General features: G+C 40.2%; 1 protein-coding gene across 11 annotated transcripts in view; it reads right to left on the bottom strand.

Annotated features, from left to right (window-relative positions):
* Positions 1 to 20,434: 20,434 nt before the first annotated feature.
* foxp1b (forkhead box P1b) overlaps positions 20,435 to 26,336 on the bottom strand; it is a 150,589-nt gene continuing 144,687 nt past the window's right edge. For all 11 annotated transcript variants that reach the window (XM_023266560.3, XM_055010709.1, XM_023266568.3 and 8 more), the window contains one exon: positions 20,435 to 25,200. In XM_023266560.3, coding sequence (XP_023122328.1) covers positions 25,056 to 25,200 — 145 coding nt within the window. In that variant the 3' untranslated portion in view covers positions 20,435 to 25,055. The remainder of the gene's footprint in view (positions 25,201 to 26,336) is intronic.

The following is a 26,336-nucleotide window of genomic DNA, read 5'->3' as shown; positions in this document are numbered from 1 at the left end:
CTTCCACATTTCAAACACCATGGCGGCTAATTATAGCCTTAAGTCAGGCGCTTTGATGCATTTTCCCTCAGCAGGAATCCCTGGCTTTTCTTTTCCTGGAAGTGCTTTTCTGTCAGTCCTGAGGTAAACTGCCCGATGGCGCACAGCAGGCTGCGATCATTCCGAGCATATAGTGTGTTTATCTGTGTGTGTAATGCAGAGAGACTGAGACTGAGAGCGAGCTGACCCCATACCACGTTGACTGCATTGTGAAATGGCACGAGAACTGAACACTACCGCAGCCTCCATCGTATGCAGATTCTAGACTTTGAAGCTCTGGAAAAGCGACCGCAGCCCGAGCTGGCGCTTGACGTCGTGCAGAAAATGTGCGTCTCCGCAGCAAAAAATAATACCTTGCTGGTAAAGAGTTGTGGACTCTCGGCGGTGTGGAGCTCCACATCTGACATTGGCAGGCCCGGTGTGTGTGTGTGTGTGTGTGTGTGTGTGTGTGTGTGTGTGTGTGTGTGTCTGTGTGCAGCGCGAGCCCAAGATCAACAGCGAAGAAGGAGAAACCACCCCGGGTGTCAGCAGACCGCTGCTGTTGGGCCCGTCACATGCAGGAGGGCTGCTGCTGTCACACTAAAATGCACGAAACCGTAAACTTGTCTGGCCTATATGAAATGCTTGGGAGGGAAGCAGGAGAAAGAGGAGGGGGTCTCGTGCTTATGCAGGGGTGGAAGTGTAGACCCTGGGCACTGCCGTTTCCTCTTGGCTCGCTTCCCAGTCTGTCTTCGAGCCCACACCCCACACAGGCATCCAGGCCGCCTCACATGCAAAGAAGTGTGAATGTAGTGGGGGGGGTCACTGAGAGGCTAGAAAGCTTTTCTCCAAGAAGTGACGCAGCTCCTTCGCTCTCCCCTCCTATTAAAGTCAACCCGGGGTGACATATGACATCCAGATATGCAGGGAATAATTGTTTTTACTGATGCTCCCTGATGATGCCTCGTCCATGTATGAGGCTCCTCGTCTCGGCGGACTGCCGCTCATGTGTTTCCCATCAGGGAAGTCTGTGGTTACCTTCCTGATTTTGCTGGACTGGAAAAACATAGCTAATATGGTGTGATCTGGAAAAAGCTTTGATGCAGGGGCTTTACAAATAAACCTCTGAATGCCATATGGTTTGCATTCATCTCTTAATTTATTTCCTATAAATGTCTATTGAATATTCTGCGGAGCCAACATGTGTGTAACCAGACTTGGAAAACAGAAGGCCAGGGAGAGCAGTTTGTGGCAAAGTGTGATTATTATGATGTGATCGTGTTTTTTCTTCGTCTTCTTCTCCTTGCTGCATGATAGATGAGTTGCAGAGCAGCTCCAAAACAAGCAAACAAGAAAACATGCAAACAGTTCTCCTCTGAGCTTTACGGCTTCCGGCTCACCTTACAGTGCCAGGCTTCGACACAAAGAACATTCCACTCGGACGGCAATTAAAAAGTAACGATTGTAAGCTTCGCGATGACTCATCAACTGACAGACTTTTCCCCATTAAGCTGGATATTGGGTTACCACTGACAGAGGAGTCAACAGACAGCAGGCGTCCAGCGGTGGAGGACATGGAAGTGAGCTTTTCCAAACGCAGCAGACTTTCCTACAGAAGCTTCCAACACAGTGAAGCTATAACCTGCTCTCTGCGCTGCGACTACAGGCAGCCCAACATTTGTCATCAGCAGCTGCCTGTGTGGGTGTCAGCTTTATAAAACATACAGCACTTTGTTCCTTTATTATGCTCCGAGCCATCTACGCGAGAAAACACCGAGGCGCAAACATGTCAAACGTTCGTTTCACAGTTGCGGTCGACAGTAAACCAACAATACACAACATTTTCCACTCGCTTGACCTTTTCCCTGACAATGTGTTTAATCATTACTGCTGTGTGAAAGCATGCTAGATGTGAGCTCGTGTGATGGAGTTTCACTTTCTGCCCACTGATATATTAGAAACGAGACGAAGCCAAGTGTGAAGACAACAGGCAGCTGAATGTGAGTCTAAACAAACACAACTAAATGATCAGCTCTGATAGAGTGAGTGTACCGGACACTAAACAGCTGCCTGGGAGGACATGTCACATGGCATTTGGTGGACACTTTAAGCCCAAATGAGACATTTTTAGCACGTCTGAGGCTCCTGGCGGTTTTAGAGCCACGCTGTGCGGTACACAGAGCAGCGAGCTATTAAAGGATGCACTTGCAGCATGTGACACTTAGCAGCAAATATGTACCAAACAGAATATTCATGGCCGTCCCTCCAATGCAGTTTAGTCCGAGATAGTGGAGTCCTGTATTTACTTTCAGCGGGTTGAGAGGAGGAGAGGCTATAATCACTGATTGAAATGTAAATGTGAGGTAGCTAACTGAAGTACTAGGGCCAGCGAGCGCGCAGAGTGGAGATATGAATTACAATCTGTCTGACAAATTTTTCTCATCGGACATTATGTAAATGGAAGTATAAGTGACTGGTAGGATTTGAAACAAAAATCGATGCAGGAGGCGATAAGTGAGAGTGGTTGACAGAGTGGTTCCAGTAATTCGCAGATATTTTGAATTCAGAGCTGATAATTTGATCATGCAAAGTATATTCATTACATAAGGGGCCCTGCATGCTAATAGAAGACATCCTGCGTTTTAGAAAGTTCATATTTACAGGAGAGGAAAAGCAGTTAAGGCTAGTTGTTCTATTCATTGGATGTTTTTGCTTGTTTTAAAAGTTAAATTCAAGTCTTTTTTTGATAAGACATCATCGCTCTTTTCACTTGTGTACTGATTTGGTGAGTATTGGGCTTCAGAACTTCTGGCCTCTATTCCAGAAGTAAAGATTCTGAGCAGCATTTCAGCATTGCTCAAATAAATCTTACAGCTGAAAAATAGAAGGTTCTGAAGATAAACATATTAATATCTTTGCTTCAGTTTTGCTTCCTGTGGCTGTTTGTATATTTACATGATTAAAAAAATGCTATTTATTGGTCCACAGTGTTGCTCTCAAAACATAGATTCTGGATTTAGATTTTGGAGGAGGGCCAAAGATGTAATTGGTTTCCGTTTTTATAGTCAGTGCCAATATTTGATAGTTTGTTTCTAAATATGCCTTGAAGACCCAAATTGAGACAAATTTGGTATAGTTTTTCTAATCAGACCTAATTTCTAAATACCTGATAATAAACCTTTACTGTGAAACTATTGGTTTAAAAAGTTTTAACATACAACAGAAACACTAAAGAGTCCAGTCTGTGATTTTCATGGCAGCAAATCAAAAGTTACCAGCACTGCCCTTTATAGTTATATTACACCACTCAGCTCAACATCCCATAATATGTTTTTATTGGTTAAAATTGCAAAAAAGAAAATAAAATAAAAAGCCAGTCTGGGAACAGGGCCGCACTAAACAGTATGTTGTATGGGTCACTTCGTGTGTCCAGATAAGGATGATGTTCTTAGAAAACTGACCTAATATTGTTGTTTATCTCCTATTTCTGTTTTTAGCAGCCTTTTACAAACACCATTTCCCATAAGCCCTTGACCACAGAAGGCTAAACATGAGAGATTCATCAGGAGGAGCTGAGTCCAGGGGGGAAGTCAAGAGTCTGAACTAGTTCAGAATCACAGCCGGATGGAGAGACAGCAGAGATTGCAGCTTTAAAACTGAACAAATGACATTATGAGAGAGTGTTGGTGTCCAATATGTCATGTTTAGGGACCCATATATGTTATATTTTCAACAGAATCCTAAGAGCTTGAGGAAAAAGCAACCGGATTTCTGTCTTTGATTCTTGAAGACATTCCATCTCTTGTCCAAGAGGCTTAAACATCCTCAAGAACCAAAAAAATAATTACAGTTGCTTTCTACCGAAGGATTACAATGATCTGGATGAGTGAGAAACTACAACACAATATTTTTCGATCAGCAGTGATCAGAAGTCCACTAATATGACAGATCTCAACTTTGGCAGAAATGGAAAAAACAGTCACCCTGAAGCTCCGCGCTTAGACGTCATTTCAACACTTGTAACAAAAAATGCTTTTTATCCACATTTAATAGCTGTTCTGTCATGAAATAGAATAAAATGTCAAGTCAGGTAGGCCTGAGTGTATAAAGGACAACATCAAAGTCGGCTCCTGTGTGACAGTTTTATCTTCTTCCTCCTCTGTTTAGAAATGGAGTGGCCCTGACAGGAGAGAGGGGGGAGGAGGGTTAATCGGGGTGGACTGGCCTGTTCTGCACCCAGCCCAGTTCCCCGTCTGTAAACAATAGGGGTGTGGATTAGTTTGGAAACAATGTGTTTATTTAAAAAGCCCACTTCCTGTATGGACTCAGCAAGTCTCCCATTAATTTTATTGGCGGCGGCTCCAGTTCTGAAAATCATTGTTTCGTAGGAGTGAGGGAGGGGGGCGACACACAAAACACACAGGGCCAAAGAGAACGCTTTCCATCTGCACTTGGTTCCTGTGTGATAATACGGCAGCATTAATAGAACTGGTGCGAGCTATTTGTGTTTTTTTAATCATTTGCGAGGATCTTAGCTGGAGAGGAAAAAAACAAATGAGGAAAGATTTTGGTGTTTTTGTTGAGACTGCTTTGGTATTAGTCTGCTGCTGCTGCGTGCTCTACGTGTACAGATGTGAGTTTCACCAGAAAAAAAAAAAAAAAACAGAGAGAAAGAAAAAAAAAGAAAGCCAAACAGTTTTTCTGCTTAGTCTAAACTGCCATCAGCGGTCTGCAGAATCTGCCTGCAGGGACTGAGATTCAGCTGAGGGCTGTGGAGCCCAGGAGCGACGCCCACCAGCCCCAACTGCCCAAAGCCACATCCTGTCCAAAAGGAAAAGACTTGCACTTTCTCCTCGGGAGGAACACATGCATTAATGTGATCTCAATTACCCATAAAGCAATCCTGCAGCACCTCGCAGCCTCGTTTGGTCACATCCTGCCGTACACTCTAACTGATCCGAGGGGCTACCGTGGAAAAGTTCTGAGGCCTTCGAGAGCAGGAAACAAACAAAACTCATGATGTGCCGTCACGCCAAACCAATTTTGCAATACCGAGTAGCCCCGGTGGAGTTTACGAGTTCATTTCTGAGACTGACAGATATGAGGGGGATGAAAAGGCATTAAGAATAAGCAGTGCAACCTTAGCACATCCAGACGTGTGCTCAAAGGCCAGAGAGTAACAGGTAAACTCGGGGGAGGGTGGTTAAGCCCTAGTTAGGCATGTAAATCCCACCCTTTACAGGCAAAGCGCTCCAGTAGATCCCTGTCAATTTCCTGCAGCTGTGCTTGGGCGGATTTACATGAATACACTCTATCACTAGCGCTTAGCCTCCTGTGTTATACATTTACTCACTTTTGGGTGGGTTATAAAATTGGTTATTTTCTTCTTTTACTTTTTTTTTTTTTGTCTTCCATAGAGAACGAACGGTTTTATTTACAAGCCACCCAGCATGGCTTCTTTTGTAAATTGACTCCTCAGTTTTGTCCACAGGCCAGGCACAAGAAGGTTAGCTGCCTGTTTCCTGATAAGCTGGCAGAACCTATCAACCCCAGCAAGAAGATAGTGCTCTGTATTTCTGTCATGCTTTATCATCAGCTGGGGTGAAACTAAACCGGTGCTAAGCGAGAGGAGAGGGACCATTTCCCTGGATTACAGGCGTCAACTTTAATTTCAAAGACCAATGGTGTATCCAGGGAAGGTGCAGGCTTCGCTTGCCACAGATTGGCAGCGGGGTCCTGATAAGGGCCCAATAGCGTTGTTCGCATTCACCGCAGGGGCCTATTGATCTCCGAGCCGCTGGTTCATTTCATAAAATACAAGGCAAATGGTGTTAGAGCAGCAGTATGGCTCCCTATTCAAAAGACACACTGCTGCCTGTGCCAAGCTGTCTCTGCGCTGTGCGGTGGTGAACAGGAGACGCACCACAGGAAGACAGGGTATTTGTCAGGAGTCATTAAGGAAGGAGGCGACAGTTCAAGCTTTTTTGCATGTAGCACGCAGCACAATGAGCTTTAGAGGAAAGATGCTTTTTATTTACAACAAAGCCGAGGCAGATTATAACAAAAGTTGTATTTGGAGAATTGTTCCGGCTCAGCGTGAGATGCTCAAACTGGTCAAAGTGAAGCAGAAACAGAACAACGTTCACCATCTGAGAGCAGCATTCATATCAATATATAGAGCACTTACTCATATTGAAATGTCTCCCTCCATTTTTCCAGACCAAATTTATGAAAAGCATAATCACAACATGAGGGCCCTCTTATTTTATTATCAGTGGGTGTTATTATTAGAAAACCATTTCAAATGATATGTCACATGGGAACAAATATCATTTACAAACCACTAATGACTTGCAAACACTCTTCTAGCCTCCGGTGCAGAATGACGCCTTCACACAGTGTGTGCTCGGCTCGCCTCTCTACGGGGACGTGCAGTAGGACGCTGCACGCTCTCAGAATCAAACCGAATAAACAGGAAGACCTCTTTCTTCCAGCTCGGGCCATACAGTGACAGTAACGCATTAATTCTTAAAAATCAGCCCATTTAAACCTGTCATTACCACGGCCATCTAATGGTTTTAGGTGTGTGTTTGTTGCAAAAATTCAAATGAGACACTAAAATATGTACATATTCTCTGCAGAGATGGATTAGGTTTTGAGTATTAATAATTAAGCAGGCATTATTATTATTACACTTTGCATCTAGCGCGTGGATCAAACTCACCTCACTGCTGGACTGCTAATAATGAGTCATCAATAAAACATTCTCATAATGTCAGAAAGACACTTGTGTAGATGCACAGCCTAATTTTACACAGGCTGACTTGGTCATTAGTTCACTATGGCGTGAAGGCTTCGCCATGCAAAACACAGAGGAGGTTGCAGAGGTGGCCTGATGTGGCCTGACAGTCGGCGCATCAAGCGGCTACTTCATTAATGTTAATCATCTTGATATTGTGAAAAACCAAATCAGCGCACCTATATGCAAATATTTAAAGCATTTTACTTTTTAATGGAAAAGGTGTTTTTGTTTCCGGCACCATCATTTGCATGGTAATCGCGTCTATTGTGCCACGTTTCTTTAACCTCAGACTGGGCTGGATACTCATCTGTGCTTAGAGCTGCATGCAAAAAATTAAAAAAAAACAAAGGCTATAGCACACAGACAAAAATATCACATTACAACTCCGTGTGAAAGTTTCCCACCTCACATCAGACATCATGTGGGCTGTTGGACTTGAAACCTTCCAAAAATTTTCACCGAGCTGTAATGAGAAACTAAGAAAAGCAGCGACCAGAGGGACAGCGCCGTCTTTATTGCCACCCAGACATAATAACTTAATGCAAATTGTAACTAGTTAAGCACAGCAAAATAATATGATACCATTGTCTGCAGCAGATTGGTATTATAATGTTAGCATGTGCAAATAATCACATTTTCTCGCTGATACAATTACATTATTTGTTCTGGTTGTATCATACACCAATAAAAGCAAACATCATATTAGGATTCATGGCACTTTTCGCATTGCGTTATCAATATGTGGAAATAATTGTCTGCTGAGAGATTAAATTACATTATTGTGTATCTTTTTCATGCCTAATAAATAATGATGGATGGCTCTTATTTTCATCACCACCTGCAACCATTTTGTCTTCTTCCCCCTGCAAGTTAAAAATGAGAGCATAAATAAAGAAATAAAAGGGGAGAGCGAAGAACCTCGAGCGATACGAAGCCGGAGGTGCTTGTCGCTGAAGTTTCAGCGTCTGATCGAGGCAGGAAAAACTGCAAATATAAGCTAAATAGACACTCTAAAAGTCAACATGCAAGTTTTTTATTCATTGATGCATCCTCTGACAAGCGCACGCTTAAAGATGATGAACGACTGATTGACAGGGAAAATGGCCTGCAGGGAAATTTCTGTGGATGACTTTATCAAATTTTGTCCCTTTAAACTGAAGCATATTTCAAACTGAAAGTCTCAAAGACATGCAAAAACTCATTAAATGTTATTTTTTCCTAAATATTATACCAGATAATCTAGCAGTTCTCTAAGTTGTGCTCATCTAGGATTCTAAAACATCACTGATCCCTCATCCGGGGTCCCTGTATCAGCTGTACGACTGCACAACATTTAAACTAATGCAAAATCAAAGCAGTATTTTAAAGTGTGCAGCACTTTGCAGTATATGTACATCCATGTGCATAAAATAAATGACACTTATTAGTCAGTAAATAGCCTTATTAAAACTGTGCTCATCATCAAATTATTACAGTAACAAATAATTCAGCTAATCTCTGTAAAAATGCTATTTAAGCACTATGCTGATCTTTTTTATGTCAGTATATCCATAATGTAGCTATAAAACAGGCTTAAATGATTGCAGTGGCCGAGACGTTTTAATATTACAGTGATCAATATGTGAACAGCATGTTAGACAGCAGTTACATGCAAAAATGTAAAATCCAAACTACTTTAAGGATTAAAGATTCATATAAATTTCCATTTGAAATCCATACAGTTGTTAAGGTAATGATTTAGAGGCTTTGTTTTCAGAAAAAGGCAAAAAAAAAAAGGTTAAGGAAAAAGGAACTCGTAAAAGAATAGTTGGAATAAATCAACGGGGGGAAAAAAATCACTGCCCAGATCAGTTTGGACTCAAGTGTTAGGAGGTGAATATTTTTGAATTTACAGCTCAAATATTTGATCCAAAAAAATCAAAGTTTATGAGATTTGAAGTCCTCTTTGGAATTTTCATCAGATACAAATATTCCAGACAAGTCAGAATATCAATTTGTTATCCATTTTTAAATGCAAACTTTTAACTGACATCCATGCTAAAGAAGAACACTTTCCTTGTGGACTGATAACTCGTCCTATCAGGTCACAGTCTGTTGGTCACATGATCAAAAAGGGGGGGAAATAAGTTCCTAATCCAATCTGAATGTGTAAACCTGAAGTGATATACATATTTTTGTTTTAATATGCAACATTTGGTAATAACCTTTTGGGAAAAGTGGAATTCAACAATACACCACACAGAGACATACTGATAAAATTTATCATTTTCAAAGTATTTTTTTTACATGCAGTAATCAGCATCAGCTATAAACACCCCCAAACCAGCCTGAGTGAACAAAAAACCTTCAATATGTTGCTTTCTAGTCCTGATAAATGAGATAAACCTGCAGGTCCATCAACAGCTGTGTAGCCGCCTCCTTCACTTTCACTCCTTTCTTTTGCATAACCTTAATTTTAATCACTTCATTTGCACTTTGTGAGAGATAAGAGAATTGATTAAGAGAATTGATTAACCACCACTCTTCAGGAGGCTTCATGTTTGACACACTGTTTTATTTTTTTTTCTTTTTCTTCCAGGCTACCAATCTTAACTGTCAATACCTGAATCTCCTGTTGCATGTGATGCATTTGTTGGTCGCTGTTATGCGACGATAAAACAAGGTGAGGACATTAAACCCTCCCTCCCCCCCTCCCCTCCCCAGTTAATTGGCATCAGAGAGAGAAATGCTGGCTATAACTTCATAACTTCTTAAGTCATGCCTTGTGCACAGCTAGACGTACGGTGTTGTAAAAATTTACATTTTAATGAAATATTTGAATAAGCACTTGAAATTCACTCTACCAGGTCTCCCGGTTCTAAAACCAACATTTCATGTTTGTGTTTTGAATGGCAGCGTCAGAGAAATTAGCATGCCAGTCATACAGATTAGGAGGGCATCAGTGTAAAGTCACAGGCTTCCTCAATCAAGGTTCACTGCAGGTAAACACTACCCATGACATGTTTAAATGATAGCTTTTTTTTTTTTAAAGAAAGGAGGGGTAGAAAAGCAATAAATTCGCAGCAGAAGCATAGAAAGCCCATATAGGAATAAGCGCAGGATGGAAGTGAATAGAAATGCAGACTGTTAACAATGAAGGCTATCTGCAGTTACAATAATACGCTTGCTTTTAACCGCAACTGTCAGAGGACCACAGAACTACAATTTAAATTTCCACATGAGCGATGCCTCTAAATTAAAAATAAAATGAATGCTTGTGTATTGTGTGCAGCTTTTTTTCCAAGAAACTATGGATATTGTAGTTATAGATCCCTTACAACCACTAAATACAGCCAGAGGTGGGTAGAGTAGCTAAATATTGTACACAAGTAAGAGTAACATTAATATCACTCAGGTAGAAGTAAAAAAGTAGTCATCCAAAAAATTACTCAAGAGTAAAAAAGTATTTGGTGAAAACACTACTCAAGTGCTGAGTAACTGTTTGATTGTAATGTCCGATTTATTTTCTTAGAAATGCTGTGATCAGACAGATAAAAATGGAAAATAATGTGCAAATTCTGGTATTTCTAAATAATAAAATAAAAAAAGCAAAAATAACATCTTTACAAAATGACAAGCTAAGGCACAAGAAACACAAATTTCCAAATCTCAGTTTTTCACAACATAAAGCTTTTGAAACAAATTCCTGCAGTAAGGTAATGTTTGTATGCTTGAACAGTGTAAACTACTTCCAGGGACAAGATATACCGTATTTCACTTCCCTCCAAATGGCACAGGCTCAGTAGATAGAAAATAACATTACAACTAGGGCTAGACCCCAATATCCGAATATTCGGTCGTTGTGGTGGTATCCGAATATTAATTTTGAGGTCTGAATATTCAGACCACCCACTGCCCGCTGCCACCTACCATAGACTGTATATGGGACCTACCAAGCATGACGTCACGCTTCACTTTGCCCGTGTTAGTAACATAGACTGTATATAAAGAACATAGACTGTATATACAGTCTATGGGTAGTAAACAGAAGACAAAAGCCGAAGATGGAGATATTCATGCTAATGCTGTGCTAATGTTGTTGGACTCCGAAGCAAGATCAAATTTCTTGAAAATGCCCATTTTTTTCATTCCTTGTCTGCTACGTGTGTAGAGAGAAAAGTTACTGAAGTAAATGTAACGCAGTAAATGTAACTCGTTACTACCCACCTCTGTATACAGCTATAGGTGGTTTGCCACAAGGGCTTGACATTATTGTTGCATAAAACAGTGCAATCGTTTTTTTTCCCATCAATATCTTAATTGAATTTTTCAAATGTCGAGGTCAAAACAAGACGAAAGGTCAACAAAGTGACACGAATGATACAGTGTCTTAACACGCAGGTCCTTGTTGGACAGAGACATTCAATGAAGCAAAAATATTGGAGCCCTACATTAGGTTTTCCCTTTTACACCCATATGGTCACTATAACAGTGCAGACAAAATGGAATCGAAAACAAACAGAATGCTTTCGTAAAGATATGACATCATGAGACCATTCAACTTTCTCTGCCGTACAAAACAGTGCAATAGTTTATTAGTCTTGTTAAAAGTAAAACTGCAAAAAATGTGCCACAATTGTGTTGAGTGAGTAGTCTGCAGCCTGTTAGCGTAGCTTAGCATGAAGGCCTGAGACAGGGAGCAACACCTCCCTAAAGGTAATGAAATCTATGTTTCCATCAGTATGTTTAAGCTCACAAATGCATTTTAAAGATTCTTTTTTGTTTAATTTTATGCAGTGCCAGGCTAGCTTTGTACATCTGTTTCCAGCCACTGTGCTGAGCTAAGGTAAGCAGCCAGTATTATTAGCTTTATATTTAGCATACAGACAATACAATAACAATACAATACAAGAACTTTATTTATCCCCAAAGGAAAATTCAACAATAGACACCAGATACCATTTTTTTTTATCAGTAAGTGGAAAAGACAGTAAAAATAAAAATACATTTTTATAAATGTCAGACTAGTCACTTATGTATATTGTATTCCAATTCTTTAAGTGAAGCTGAAAATAGTGTTCTGTCTTAAATCACTTATTTGTAGCATTGAACAATTAGCTTCAATGTGGCTTGCAAGCCAATAGACACCAAATCAAGACTTTGGTTTTGTTATTTTTTTCCTGATCCCAAATCTATCCTCATTTAAAAAAAAACAAAACAAAAAACATCCCAGTTGCAGCCACTTCTCTGTTAATCCACTATGACACAAATAGCAAAAGCGAGTAATTATTCATGTTATTTTGCATCCCTTCAATTATTCAAACAAAACATTCCTTCCAATAATGTGGGACGCTGGGACATGAGTGTGGGTCAGACAGCCAGGACTGGAGCTGAGTGTAGATCTGCACTACAGTTCATCACTGGAGTTACTTAGTGTTTACAGCAAAGCAGGATCAACCTGAGGCTCTGCGCTCTGCAGCTGCTCCACATCGGCAGCTTAGAGGGCTCAATTAGTATGCTGGAGTCCGGTCTGAACACAGACACGAGTCTTGTTGACTCAATTTTCACCTCAGAAGATTAAAAAGTGGGTAATATTATTGGTGTAGGGTTTAATTTCTTCCCCACAACTAATCAAATCTCATTAATTTTATCTCTAGGAAGCTTTCTGTGCATCATGTAGGGAACTGTGTGTGTGGACTGTTTGCATGCAAGATGGAAAATTCTTGAATTACTTTTCTGTTGTTGCGAATAGAACTAGTGTTGTTACATATTTTTTGTCATTATCAACAAGTCAGACAACAGCATTTTAGTCTGTCTCAGCACCTTCTAATTTTTTAAAAAGTCCTCCAACCTAAACCACCGTATAGGTTTATTGTTTTTACTCTCTAAACTATAAGAGCGTACCAGTGGCAGGAAATATGCCACAGACAAATTGTTAAAAATTACTGTTGACATTTTTGTTGAAACAGTACCGACAGTCAGTCTCAAACAGGAAACAAACATTGGTCTTCTGTGCTACAGTCCAGTGTTTTGTCAATCCCTCCACCAACCCCAACCTCCTCCCTATGTGGAGTTTGTGGCTCTGTTACAACATCACCTAACTTCCTCATTTGTCCCCATCATAATAACTACAGTCTTTTTTCATAGAAGTGGCCAGATGACACCACTAAAGAGTTGGGGTGGCACACAAAAACCCAACAGAGCTGAATTTCTACACTTGCTGCAAAGTATTTGAAGTTTGAAAAATTCACCCATAGGCAAGAGATTCACATTTATTTATGACTGCAACAATGAAAATTCTGTCCTTGCATGATGGTCCTTCAACTAATAATTAAACTACAGCAACCTATGCTTCAATAAAATATGTTTTCATTGTTCCTAGGCCACCAATTAACATATTTTGGCAGTTATTTTAAAGATTCAAGAGGTCATATTTGAATACACAGAATAATAAGCACAATTATGTTACTGCTGTATATATATATATATATATATATATATATATATATATATATATATATATATATATATATATATATATATATATATATATATATAAATATAAAAATGACCAAATGTATATTTTGACTTTTACAGTAAAATAATATCTAGTGATAAACTTCAGGATACAGCTGTAACAAATTATTTAAGTGTAGCCTATAAGCTGTGTCTAAGTGTAGAAAAGTACCCAGTGCGACATGTTGTTAGGGGAAACCTGATAATTATACGTAATTAATTAAGTCACCACAGTTGTTGTATGGATCCTGCTGATGTGTGATGCTTCATATAATTAATAAACTCAGAGCAAAGATTCCTACAAACAGCTGGAAGAGACAAACTAAACCTCAGCTCCTGTTAATGTGTGTCAAAACCCAGCCTATATTACTTGTTATAGTCAGATCTGACTCCGTCTTCCTTGCAGTGAAGTTGTATTTTAACAGTTTGTAATAGAAGTGAAATTGTAGAGCAAAGTTAATGGAAAAAAACTCTGATTTTGGAGGGGTCTATGCGTCTACTGAAGTCACATAACTGCATCTGTAACATTTGCTTTGATGTTTATGGATGGTTGACTGGCTATCCATAGCTTTGCACTTGTACACCATAGTTACATTCACTGAAAATTGGACATCATGGACACAGTTTTAGTGAATGAACCTAACCTATCAGATCTTGGATGGCAGCAATGACAATCAAATTAAAACAGGAAACAAACAGTTGCTACAGTTCAGTATTTCGTCGACCCTTCCATCTACCCCAACCTCCTCGGGGGTCTGCATGCCTCTCCCTCGAAGGCAACTAGCTGCTTTCACAAACAACTTATTGGGTTAATTTTCTCACACTTGTCCACCCTGCTAGCTTCAAGCCCACTCGGTTCTACTGACCTTACAAATCAAATGGCACAAACCTGTAGAATTTCACTTCTTAATGAAGGCTACGTTCCCCAAAACAGCTCTGCAATGTAGTTTTTAAGTAGCGTTACTTAAACAGAAGTAAATAATGCCTTTTGCAAGGACTATTTTCAGCTGTGGATTAGTTGTTATGCAGTGTGTAGCAGCTGTGTTGTGTTTGTGGGTGAATTGAGTTTAAATATACTACAGTGAGTATGTAGGTGCAGTAGTCTGTCTTTACAGTCTTGTACAACAATGGAGCACTACAGCACTGAGAAGTAAGAGCTTTGGATACAAGTTGGTAAGATCACTTCAATGCATAATTTGGACTTTTTCTGGGATTTGTTACTGAGAAGAAAAAAAAATTTATTACCGCAGTTCTGTTTATGAAGAAATGTTGACTTACTGAATGGGATACTGCCGTTTGACTTTGAAGCCAACATAAAGTCCTCAAAGCGCTTTGAAGAAATCCCACTGAGCTCACATGTCAACAGATCTATCTCCATGACAACTGAGCTGCCTGATATGAAGAAAAAAACTCCCTAATGAGCTGCGAATGGAACATGGGTTGGTGTTGTTGAGCTTTTACTCCCAATTTTGAGTAAGAGTTTTAATACTTGACTAAAGCAGCAAATCTCAGACCGATTTCAGTCTAAGTCAACACATTTCACTGCTGAGTTTGAGTTGCATTTGGGGGCGTTGAGTTGCTATAAGGACATCAGAACATCCACACTGAGTTCTCATGGCAGCACCTGCATTATATCTGCAGTCATCTTCAGTCAGTGGATCCAGCAGCTCCCCCACCCTTAACCCTCCGTTACCAAGCGAAGGCGACATCTGAGCATCAGAGCTATTTACTCAATGAGTGTAATTACCATTGGCTACACACACAAGGCCCGCTAACTGATGTGATAAGTACCTTTATACTTTCATCTTCCTTTAGTTCCTTTTTTAATTGCTTATACTCTCTTTGAAACCTAGCTGTGCCTTCTAATAAAGGAGAAAGCGGGCCCAGCTGTGAATTACTGATTGTTGTATTGGAGCTGCTAGTGAAGCAGGCCTTGTGGTATTGTGGTGTATATCAGTGTATATCAGTGTGTGTGTGTGTGTGTGTGTGAGTGTGTAGGGGTGGGGGGCAGTGAGGCATGCCTTTTTGAACAGCAGGTGGTAATTGAAACAAAACAAGGGCTGATTAGGGAAGCGTCTGGCAACTCATGATCCAAACAGTGAGCCGCCGAGGAGCCCAAACACAAGAGCCCTGGAATAAAGTGGTCATCATCTAATTAACAGAACACATTTTAATTACCGAGTAAACCAAGCAGTGCAGTGTGTCAATTTAACTGATGTGGTAAGTGCCAGTTTACAATATCAGAAACAGACAAATAATTGGAATCTAATTACAAGCAGGTCTATTGCACACCAGCGCCTGCAGCCCATCTTAATAAACAAATTTTTACATCAAACCATGAATAACAAACACTGCAGGACTGCTAATTGCCTCACTGCAATGTTGGGAGTTTGCCAGCTTTGACTATTTGACTGAAGCTCTTGTGTGAATGGATGAGGCAGCGGCGCGCTTTAATTAGAATAAAGTGAACAGCAGCCATCCACATTTGTTTTTGCAATCTAACAGAGCTAAACAATGTGGCTGTGATGAGTCTGCAGGGCCGGATGCAGCAACAGCACGTCTTTAAAGGGGTTAAAAAGCCTCGTTATGATTAATGAGGAAAATTAACAGTAATCTGTTAATGACATTACAGAGTTTCAGTTCAGTTCAATTCAATTTTACTTATATAGTGCCATATTACAACATGTGTAATGGCTGGGCTCTTCACACAATAAGGCCAGGACCTTTATAGTATTATAGAAGGAAACAGCAATTTCTGAGCATCACTTAGCAGCAGTAGGTAGGAAGAACTGCCTTCTAACATACAAAAGCCTGTAATGACCAAGCTCCATCATATCTTTAAGACATAGTACCATATTATAGTGATAGGATACTGTTGGTTCCAGGAGTTTCTGAAAGCAAACTGGGCAGTAGAGCCTTCAGCTTTCAGGTTCTTCTGCTGTGGAACCGGCTTCCAGTTTGGACTCAGAAGCAATACTCTTTTTTTTTTGTGAGATTATGTTTAAAACTTACACTTAAAACTCCTTTTCGATAGAGGCTTTAGTTAAGTTTGGCTCAGGTAATCCTGAACCATTTGGCCTGGGTTATTGCTCCTTTTATAGACACCAGTTGTTGCTGTTAGACTGCTTTTGTGATCTGCACGTTTCCAGTTGGAGGACTCAGTTTCCTACATGTGCAGTAAGTTTGTTTTGTCTGTTCGCAACATTACTCAGAAACGGATTTACAGATTTAGATGACATTTTCAGGGAAAGTCAGAAATGACTCAAGAACCAAGTGATTAGATTTTGGCAGTGATGTGGCCTAGAGTCTGGATCCACGGATTTGTTAAAGATTTCTGTATCATTGCAAGATAACGGGAGGGTTAGGGTTAGCACAGGCTACAGTAACTATGACAACAAATGAATGCTACACCAGCTGCCTGCTGACGATCACATGATTGAGATCCTACTACAAATCGACCGCTACGGACTTATCGGGACTAATCGATTTCATCTGTCAGAAATGATCCAACGACTGAGCAGCCTTGGCGTAGTATTGCACTCACTGAGTGCTTTTCTTGTTCTGTGTGTGCACACTACTGCCAAGTATGTACACTACTGCCCTTGTAGTGTAGTGCTCGAACTCACACTTTGAGCAGCATGTGGACTCTGGTAGATTTTAGAAGACATTCAAACTTACATTGTAGTGGCTTCCATAGTGACGGTCAACAAAGACAAGAGTCTGGACTTCTGTTTTGTAAACTGCTTTAGTGAACACAAGCTTCAGCTCATGGCCCAGTATAACTTGCTACTAGGATAAACTAAACATTTTTTCTGCACCTGTATGTGCTGTTGACTTCCCAAAATCCCTTGCTTGAACCTAACATTATGGGAAATGGAGTCCCAAAGTCCAACTGACTCATTATTTCTGTGAATCCTTAAATAAAAGTGCGCTCTTATTTAACTTATTAACTTCTCACATTAACTGTGTTTTATGAATTATCAACTCAACAGCAGACTGTTACACACTTTTGCAGTAGGTTATATCTACGTGTTCCCTACGTGCACGACTGTTGAGCATGTGTACAATTTCCCATATTGTGTACAGCATGGACATAAACTTTGAGCTGAATGTGGCATTATGTGCGCAAAAGTTCTCTTGTGGACTTGTGGAGATAACCAAATTTAATTTGTGTGGACCCTGGCAAACCCTTGCATACTTGCAGACATCACTGGTCTAACACTGACCTTAGTTATGCTGCTGTAGTTCTGTAATCTGGTTGATGACGTCCTATGAAGCACTGGGCACCTCTTCCTCTCTGTCTTTTCTGTCATCTGACCTCTCTGCTGGTATCTCTGGCTTCAGAGCTGCATGTTTCTGATCTGCAGTCAGTTGTCCTACCAACCTTCTCAGTGTTGACCATTGTAGTGTTTGTTGTTTCTCACTGATCATCTTTTATTTTTTTTAATCTTTTATTTCTCCACTCTCCCCTCACCCCAGCTGGTGGAGGCAGATGGCTGCCCTCCCTGAGCCTGGTTCTGCTGGGGGTTTCTTCCTGTTCAAAGGGAGTTTTTCCTTTCAACTGTTATAATCTGGTACAAAGCTGGGAAACTGATTAGTTTCTGTCTGTACATGTAAGGTTTTGACCGCACTATATAAATTGACCTGGGATGATATGTGTTGTGATTTGGTGCTATATAGAGCTAATTAAACTGAACACAACTGAATTACACAGGCAAAAAAAAAAAAACCCTTCAGTGCAACCAGGCTGATGGGTGGGAAACCATTGGAATCGACCAGTTTAGGTGAGAAAAGAGAATCAGTTCACTAAAAAAAAAATAATAATAATTTCTGACTGACCTTATTTGGAATTTAGACACAGATATTTTTTATATTTTTTTTAATTTGCTGAGGTTCCAATGTATTTGCCAGATTTCTGTCTCCTCAATGGAGGTCAATGGAATTTCACCTGTGGTACTAACAGCATTAGATTTTATCCAACTCAAAATTTTCCAAGCAATAGAAAAAAAGAGTAAAAGTTATGCATAATAATGAGAAGCATGTGATATGTATTTCATGTTACATGCTGTGTCCAAAATATGGTTGAGTATATACTCATTACCATAATTTGGTGCAATGAAAGGTTTATCTCTTACATTTTTGGCACCAAAACGTTAAGAGTCACCTTTTTGTCAATGAATAAAGAAAATGTGTTAATGGATTCCCTTCGTTTTGTGTGGAAACTAAAGTTTTGACAACCTAACTAGAAAAACTATATTGGATTTAGAACTTAAGCTTTAGTAATTGCAGAAGCATCTTCAGGTCAAAACAATAAAACTAACTAAATCTGGCTAAAATGAAGCATCTCTTGTTGATGTGGACAGATTTTGATCTCCATTCCAAAAAAATATGTTAATGTAAGACAGCCTTGTTATTTATAATGATTACAATATTTATGCTTTTAACTAAAAACATACAATTGTGTGGCATTTGTGTAGATTAAAAAAGTCAATGTTTCATTTTTTAAGAACCTAAAATTTTAAACTCAGCCAAATCTGTGAGTTGTCAGATAGCAAGGGAAAGTTTGATTTAGTGAACCAAAATGTTAACTTAATATTTATTAGTGAAGTTTTCATAGCATCCTGCCCACATCTCTGACCATTTCACTAATACAAACAGGTCATGTGTTATAAATGAATAAATAACAAATAAAAATAATATTGATTTGAACAAAAAAAGAAAACGGCACATTAATATGTTTGTGCAACAACCTCATTTCAGCTCCTTAGACAAGTTATGAAAGTGTACTTCAAAGAATTTGCATTAAATAGTAAATATTTATCATTGGTAATAACAAAAAAAAAAACAAAAACAAAAACAAAAAAAGCTTAATGGTGATTAACAGTACTACTAATTTATTTAGCTAAACCCGAGTAGATGAAACCAAAAGCTATCTGCTCGGCTACATCGCCACAACGAATGACTGAAGACTGGCTGTTAAGAAAATACTTTATTATTTTTGGAAAAGTATCATTTAAAAGCTCTTTTCCTTGCTTAATTGTGATAAAATATCGTTTTGTTCATTTAGAACTGTGTGTTGTCAGGTATCTGCAAAGAAATTCAGATTTATGTGTGAAGAATCAGTATTGGCTGATCATGTCACTGCACCAGTATATCTGCCCCCGTATTTCACCCGTCTTTATGGACTATAATAATATCATATGCTAATGCCTCTCCATAAGTTATTGTGTGATTAATCCATGAACGAACCTGCGCAGGATGATTTTTAAAAACAGACACCTTCACTAACTGCATCTTCACTTCACATTATCTGATCCAGTTTGCGAAGTGTCACAAAGACAACAGAGATACACACAAATCCTGAGCGTTTGGTGAAATACTGCCCACAGAAAGATTGCTTGTGATTTTATATCGTTTCCATTAAATCTTGTCTTTCAAAGGCCTTAATTAATAATACACTTGACATTTATGTTTTCCAGCAATAAGCTAAGCAAGAAACGATTTATGTCACCTAAAGCTTTTTAACAAATCAATGCAACTATTTGTAATTGCTTGTTTCACAAGATTAAAAGTGCTTAGACTTGATCTCTGTCTCCTGTTTAGTGGCCAACGTGACCTGCGCCTCTGTCATAAAACCCCAGTCCTGGTCATCAGCATTAGCTCCCGTCACCAGATCCATATCGCTATTATTTCTGGAATTTTAATGCTGTTACAATTTATAGCTTATCAAATGCAGTTACCTAAATTGCTGTTGGGAAAAGACAGTTTAACTGTCTCATTTTAATTACAATATAATTTACTGTTTTAGGCTGGGATGAGAGTCCTGCAGCGGATGACAAACAGGTCTGTGTGGAACTGTAGGCCAAAATTTAGAGGAAAACAGCACTGAGAGGACCATTTACAACCCGAAAGCACGGTGAGACGTTAAAATATCAGTCGAAAATGTATCCTCTCAGCTTGTAATGCTTTGATTCACAAACACAAAGCTTTCATTCAGTGTTAAGAAACTTCATGAAACTGCAAAAGCCGCATCTCCCGAGTGCAAAATAAAAAGGGGTGCAAATGTATTCAAACACCAGAGTTCGTACGGATAGAAAGAAGGACTTGCAGGAAACGGTGTGAACAACCAGCATTTTATTGCATGTTTAGAATGCTCACGTCAGTCATCGCCACTGACTACAACAGAGTGGTCTGCATCAGACAGACGAGGAATGATGAGGAGGTTACAGACTGATGGAAGTGATGAGCAATAATATTTCTCTCTTTAAAAAAATGGAAAAAAAAACTACAGAGTACATCTTCAAAGAAAAAGGAAGAAAAAAAAACAAGAAAGGAAAAGAAAAGCTGCTGCGGGATGAGAGCACCGTGACAGCTCCTGGGCTGCAACCTCCCTCCCTCCCCCTCCATCTGGAAAGAAACAAAGTGTGATGTGAGAGTATAAGGGGAGAGAAAGGGGGGACAGAATGACAGCGGGCTGGATGGTTGGTGATGGATGAAACAATGGCATTTTAGCTCGGGTTGCCAGTGTATGTGTGTGATATTTGGGGGATCTGATGCCACACGGCCGGCGTTACGCTCCGAGTCTCCAGCAGCATCTAACCTTTGACCTGCCTGCTGTGCTTGGTTTGACTCATTTACAATGACCACTTGAGATAAAAATATAAATATCTTGATGCCGAACAAAAAGTGTCTTTAACCTACGTGACATGGATGAGAAGGACACATCTTGGATGCGTGAGTGAGTGAAATGAATCTCTCAAACAAAATAAAAACAAAACAGCATTTAACAATATTCTTTACATCTTGGCACTGCATATTTTTCTTCTTTTTCCTATTAATTTCATATAAAATATCATTAGATTGATACACCCTTATATTATTACTGACCACTTAAACCACCCCCTCCCTCCCCCACCTCCCTCCCACATCTCTGCGACCCTGGGATTAGTCATGCAAGATATCTCCGTCTTGTAGAGGAAATATACCTGTCTGCCCTTTTTCTCAGAGCAGGTAATCTTTAACATACAGCCACAGAAGGCAGTGGTTGGACCATCAAAAGGAAGTATCAAAAAACAGCTTAACACAAAGAGGGCAAAAAATCTGTACAAAATGCTTAGGTCAATGATAACAGAGAAAAGTCTGTTTTCTATATTACAGTTTAAAATCCAAAATCGGGGATAATCTCCCCCCCAGCCTGCCCCTGCCCAGCTCACCCAGATGTCTGCATTTATGGTGGGATTTTTTTCTTCATTTTTTTCTTTTTTTCTTTTGTGTTAAAGCAAGGATTACTAAGTAAAATACATTTGCAGCACAGTTTGCTATTCCAATACATACAGCAGTTTTTCTCATAGCTATTTCATAGTTAATACAAAGCAGTCGCGATAAAGCAAACATCATAACACAAATGTATTTTTTGATCTTAAAAAAAAAGAGAGAGAGAGAGAGAGAGAGAGAGAGAGACAGAGAGAGGAAAGGAAAGGACAGGGAAATACAAAGGCTTTACCCACATGTATGTACAACCTAATATTGGAACGCCCTTAAAACAACCCATCAGTACAACAGAGAACAGACTTTGACAGGATGAGCGGTGCCACACACAGCTGGGTGATATTTCCATCAACAAAAAGGCCTGAGGTTTGGATTGGTCTGGCAAAAACAAAGGATGAAACCTTTAAGATAAACAAGCTCTAATTTCATTTTTTTTTCCTCTTTTTTTGTCATTTTTCTCTCTACAGTATCAGACTACACATGCAAGACATACAACTAAGTGCAACTGAGTGAAATGTTTATTTTTTTCTCATTTAATTGAATCATTCCCTATAGGTTTGAACTGAGGTATGCGTACTAACGGTTTTCTCATGCTGTTATCTTTAGTAATGTCAAGCTACACATGCTGAGAATGATCTAATCTACCAGCGCTTTTTTTTCTCCTCCTTTTTGAATACCAAACAAACCAGCCAGATGACTGGGAGTTTGTGGATGAGCTCGGCCGTGTTCTCACGATCCTAGCCTGGCTGTAACTGACCCATCCCACAGCTGCCTGGATATTAAATACATCTTCTGGAAACCACAGATTGCCCTTTTCCTTTTTAGTTAATGAGCGGTGAACTTAAAAAAAAACAAAAACAATAACAATAACTGCCATAAAGTACCTTGTACCCAGCTTATTAGTTGACAGGAGTGTTTTTTAATATAAAAAGTAATAAGTTGACAGAAACTAAACACAATCATAAAGTCTTGCCAATCTTAACAAAAGGAAACTAAAACCCCTAAAAAGTGGCATACAATCATTTCAAAGGATACAAATAGATAAGGAATAAAAGAAGAGAAACACTGAATCATTGTGTGGTCCAGTTGAAGTACAGAATCCGTTTCACATTGTTCTCTGCAAAGCTTTTTCCATTTACCAGTATATTTTTCCTCGTCGACTTTATCTACATACCCTTTATGTTGCACACAAAATCTACTCCTGACCAAAAAGCTCCCTTTTCCACTCACTGGCCCCAACGACAAAAAAAAGTTTCCCTAATTTGGTCATCATGTAGTCAGACTGTCAGCGCCTCCCATTCAGTTTTGGTCACTGCGAAACATTACTGCAGCTGTTCTGTCCGAGACACCCACTTTGGTTTTTATTAAAGAAAAATCAAAACTTAAAAAATGAATGAAAACACCAGTTTGAGGAGCGTTTTCCTTCAAAATCAATCTGCCACCGGCTCGATCACCGCTGCCGAGATCGCCTGATGGGAGAGAATGCAGGAGAGATATTTGGCCTTTTCTGCTATTGCATGGAACACACAACATTGACTTTGTAGTTTATCTTTGGTAGTCACAGAACAAGATATTAAAACACATCAACTGAAAAAAAAGAAAAAGCCAAATAATAATAAAACTAATAATAAATTAAAAAAAAATAATAAAAGTGGTTGATTGCAGTCTTGAAATTCATGATCTCTAAAATTTAACTTCTTACCATAGCTGGAATTTTTTCTTTATTTGCATCACAAAATCACATGTGGATTCCACTCAGTTCAATGTTGTGGACTACAACTATTGGCTTTTTGGGTGGCATTGAACATCGAGGTATCCACATTCCCTAAATGGCATGTACTGGATGTTTGGGCCCTTTACGATGGCTGTCAAATGCTGGAATGTGCAATGTTTAGGTCTTATTGCAGGTCTCGGGATTGTTCCCCTGATGAAAGAAAATGAGCATTTCATCCGGTGTGCAATTATTAACACTCAAAACTTAAAAGTAGTCATGCGCGTGATACAAATAAAACTACAGGGAATGCACGTTTATCTTCAAGCACTGAATGAAATTACAGCGTGGAAAAAGCAGACACGTTTGATTAACAATGACACTTGTGTTCAGGAATCACAATTAGTTGGTCTAAATCATTATCTCGCCGGTGCACACCTGACATTTTCATTTTGCTTTAAAAAACCCGGAGCTTGTAAGTGATCAGAAATTCTGTTGCAGCTCAGCACGCTCTGCTGTGAGGGGCTGTTTTAAAGTATAATTTCATACGGATAAATCATAACCTGCATGATTTCTCTGTCATTCATTCGCATCTTAAATTAAACTTCATTGATGCGTGGAGAGAGCCTTCATTATGAGTAGTGCATTGCCAATGGACTTCATGAGCAGGAGGGAGGGGGGGAGGAAGGGGAGAGTAGGGGGTGAGGGGTGGGCTACACATCAGAGTGGTGACTTTTTTTTTTTTTTCATTTCTTTTTTGGAAGATTGTGGAATAAATGACAGAAAAATACTACTTGGTATGTGACATTCTGCTTCGTGCTTCGTCTGTTTTAAAAGGAACAACATGAAAGGAAATCATAAACATTCATCATCAAGTGCTGACCACACAGAATCTCCACAGCATGGGCATGAGGTCTGATCAGTTTGAAGAAGTAACAATGAAAACAAAATAGATGCAACATCAATAACAGCACTGAATGATGGAGAAGACACATTATGTTGATATTTATAACTTTTCACCCCCCAACAAAAAAAAGAAAAAGTACACCCAGAAAAATAACATCCCTCCCATCCGAGATGGAATCAAACCAATGAGAAGTGTTGAAGGCAGTGACAATGAACAGAAGTCTACTCTCTCTCTCTCTCTCACACACACACACACACACACACACACACACACACGAACACACACACACACACGGTGTAAATTAAACGTCAGTCATTCTCCCTCTCTCTTCACTCTATGGTCAGATGTGTGTGTCTGAGAGAGGGAGGGGGGAGAGAGAGTGGGGGAGGGTGGGGGAGAGACATAACCCCTCTTGCAGTCCACTGAATGCAGTCCGTCCCGGCTGCACGTCGAGGGTCTCCCAAACTCTGAAACACGTCGCCCCCCGTACCAAACAAGTCCATCCAACACATGAGTAGAAAGGAAGTTTGTTTTCACTTTTAAAGCGTTACTTAAATCAAAGGTAGAAAGAAATCAGGAAAGAGAAGGAACCCTCGTGTAGGGCGGATTCTGTGTTGTGTGTGTGTGTGTGTGTGTGTGTGTGTGTGTGTGTGTGTGTGTGTGTGTGTGTGTGTGTGCGTGTGTGTTCTTGCTATGTATTGTAATGGCACTAAAAAGTCAACTTGGAGACATTTGAGAGCTGTCATCAGTGGCTGAGACTGCAGTTCAGTGTTTGTTATCTGCGGAGTGTTTCCATCTCCCAGATGACCCAGACTGCCTCGGCCGCTGAGGCTGGGGAGGGGCGGCGCTGAGCCTTACAGCATGTCGTCGTGGCCCTGGTCGTCGTCATAATCTCTGTGGTGATCGAAATCCGGACTGTGATTGGCAGTCGTTACCAGGGAGAGGGGCCCGTCATGGTCTTCAGGGTCCAGTGGTTCCTCCTTAACGCTGATGTGATGCCTGGAGGGGCAGACCAGAGAACAAACACAGCTTCAGCTCTGCTATCCTTAACTTCTCTAAATTTTTTCCCTAACCTTTCACACACGCAAGCACAAAGTGATCCCGACCTGCACTGATTCTGTTTGTAAAGGAACAAGCAGGGGAACAAAAACAAATGTCTGGCTTCGGTGAGACTCTGAGTGGGAGCCTCACTGGTGCTGATGATAATTTCAGCTTCCTTTTGAGGTATTCCAATCCCGGCAAAGCTGCAGGCTTTTTATTTTCATGGCAACCGACAACAGGGTATTCACTTAGAATTGATCAATGAGGAAGATTAACAACGTGAGACGAGGAGAGGAGAGAATGGACTCTGCGGAGCGAGTGGGCTGCCGTTGTCAGCCTCCTGGTGGCGGAGGATCAGCGGCGCGCTGTGTGTTCCCCTTCCTGCTCGTTAACATGCACAACCTGCGAGGCGGGTCTCCAGAGGACGACCCCGAGCCGGCTTCTATCATTAATCAACTTCAAGCAAACACAGCGACCAGACACCGCCATACATGCTTTAAACTCCAGAATTAATGCATATTTTCAACCAAGTGTCAATAAGGGAAGAAAAGCGCTGGCAGGAAAGGCGCGCAGAGCGGAGCGGCAAGCAGCGCACTCGGCACAACACCGTGATAAGAAACAGAGCCCTTATGAGAATAATAACGCTGTCACTTGTAAACAAGGCAAAAACATGAGCCCCCCCAGCTCACAGCCTGGGCAAAAGAGCCACTAAAGAGATGAGATCTGCCAAATTTCTCATTACAGAAACAGAACAGGAATAAAGCGCAGGGGGAGACGAGGCCTGGCTGTGGCAGAGAGGAGAGAAAAAAAAAACATTATGAGCAGCTGTAGGGGACTTGCCGCTCTAACCTGTGGTGCCAGGCTGCTGTAGTGGAGGTAGAGCGGTGTCAGGATGAGGCGCCGGGCTCATTTACTACAACAACAAGGGACAACTGGTACATTCTTCATCACCAAAGCCTGCATTTGATTTATTCACACCAGGATGTCTTGTGTGATTTGCAACTATTGTGATGGAGGCACTCATATGCTAATGAGCTGACATATTTTGGTGTAAATTATAAAAAGGGGAAAAAGTAAAGTCAGCTTTTCTATCA

The sequence above is a fragment of the Amphiprion ocellaris genome, chromosome 5 (assembly GCF_022539595.1).
Source record: "Amphiprion ocellaris isolate individual 3 ecotype Okinawa chromosome 5, ASM2253959v1, whole genome shotgun sequence".
NCBI lineage: Eukaryota > Metazoa > Chordata > Actinopteri > Pomacentridae > Amphiprion > Amphiprion ocellaris.
Note: the sequence above shows the minus strand (reverse complement) of the source record. Positions and strands in the feature narration are given on the sequence as shown.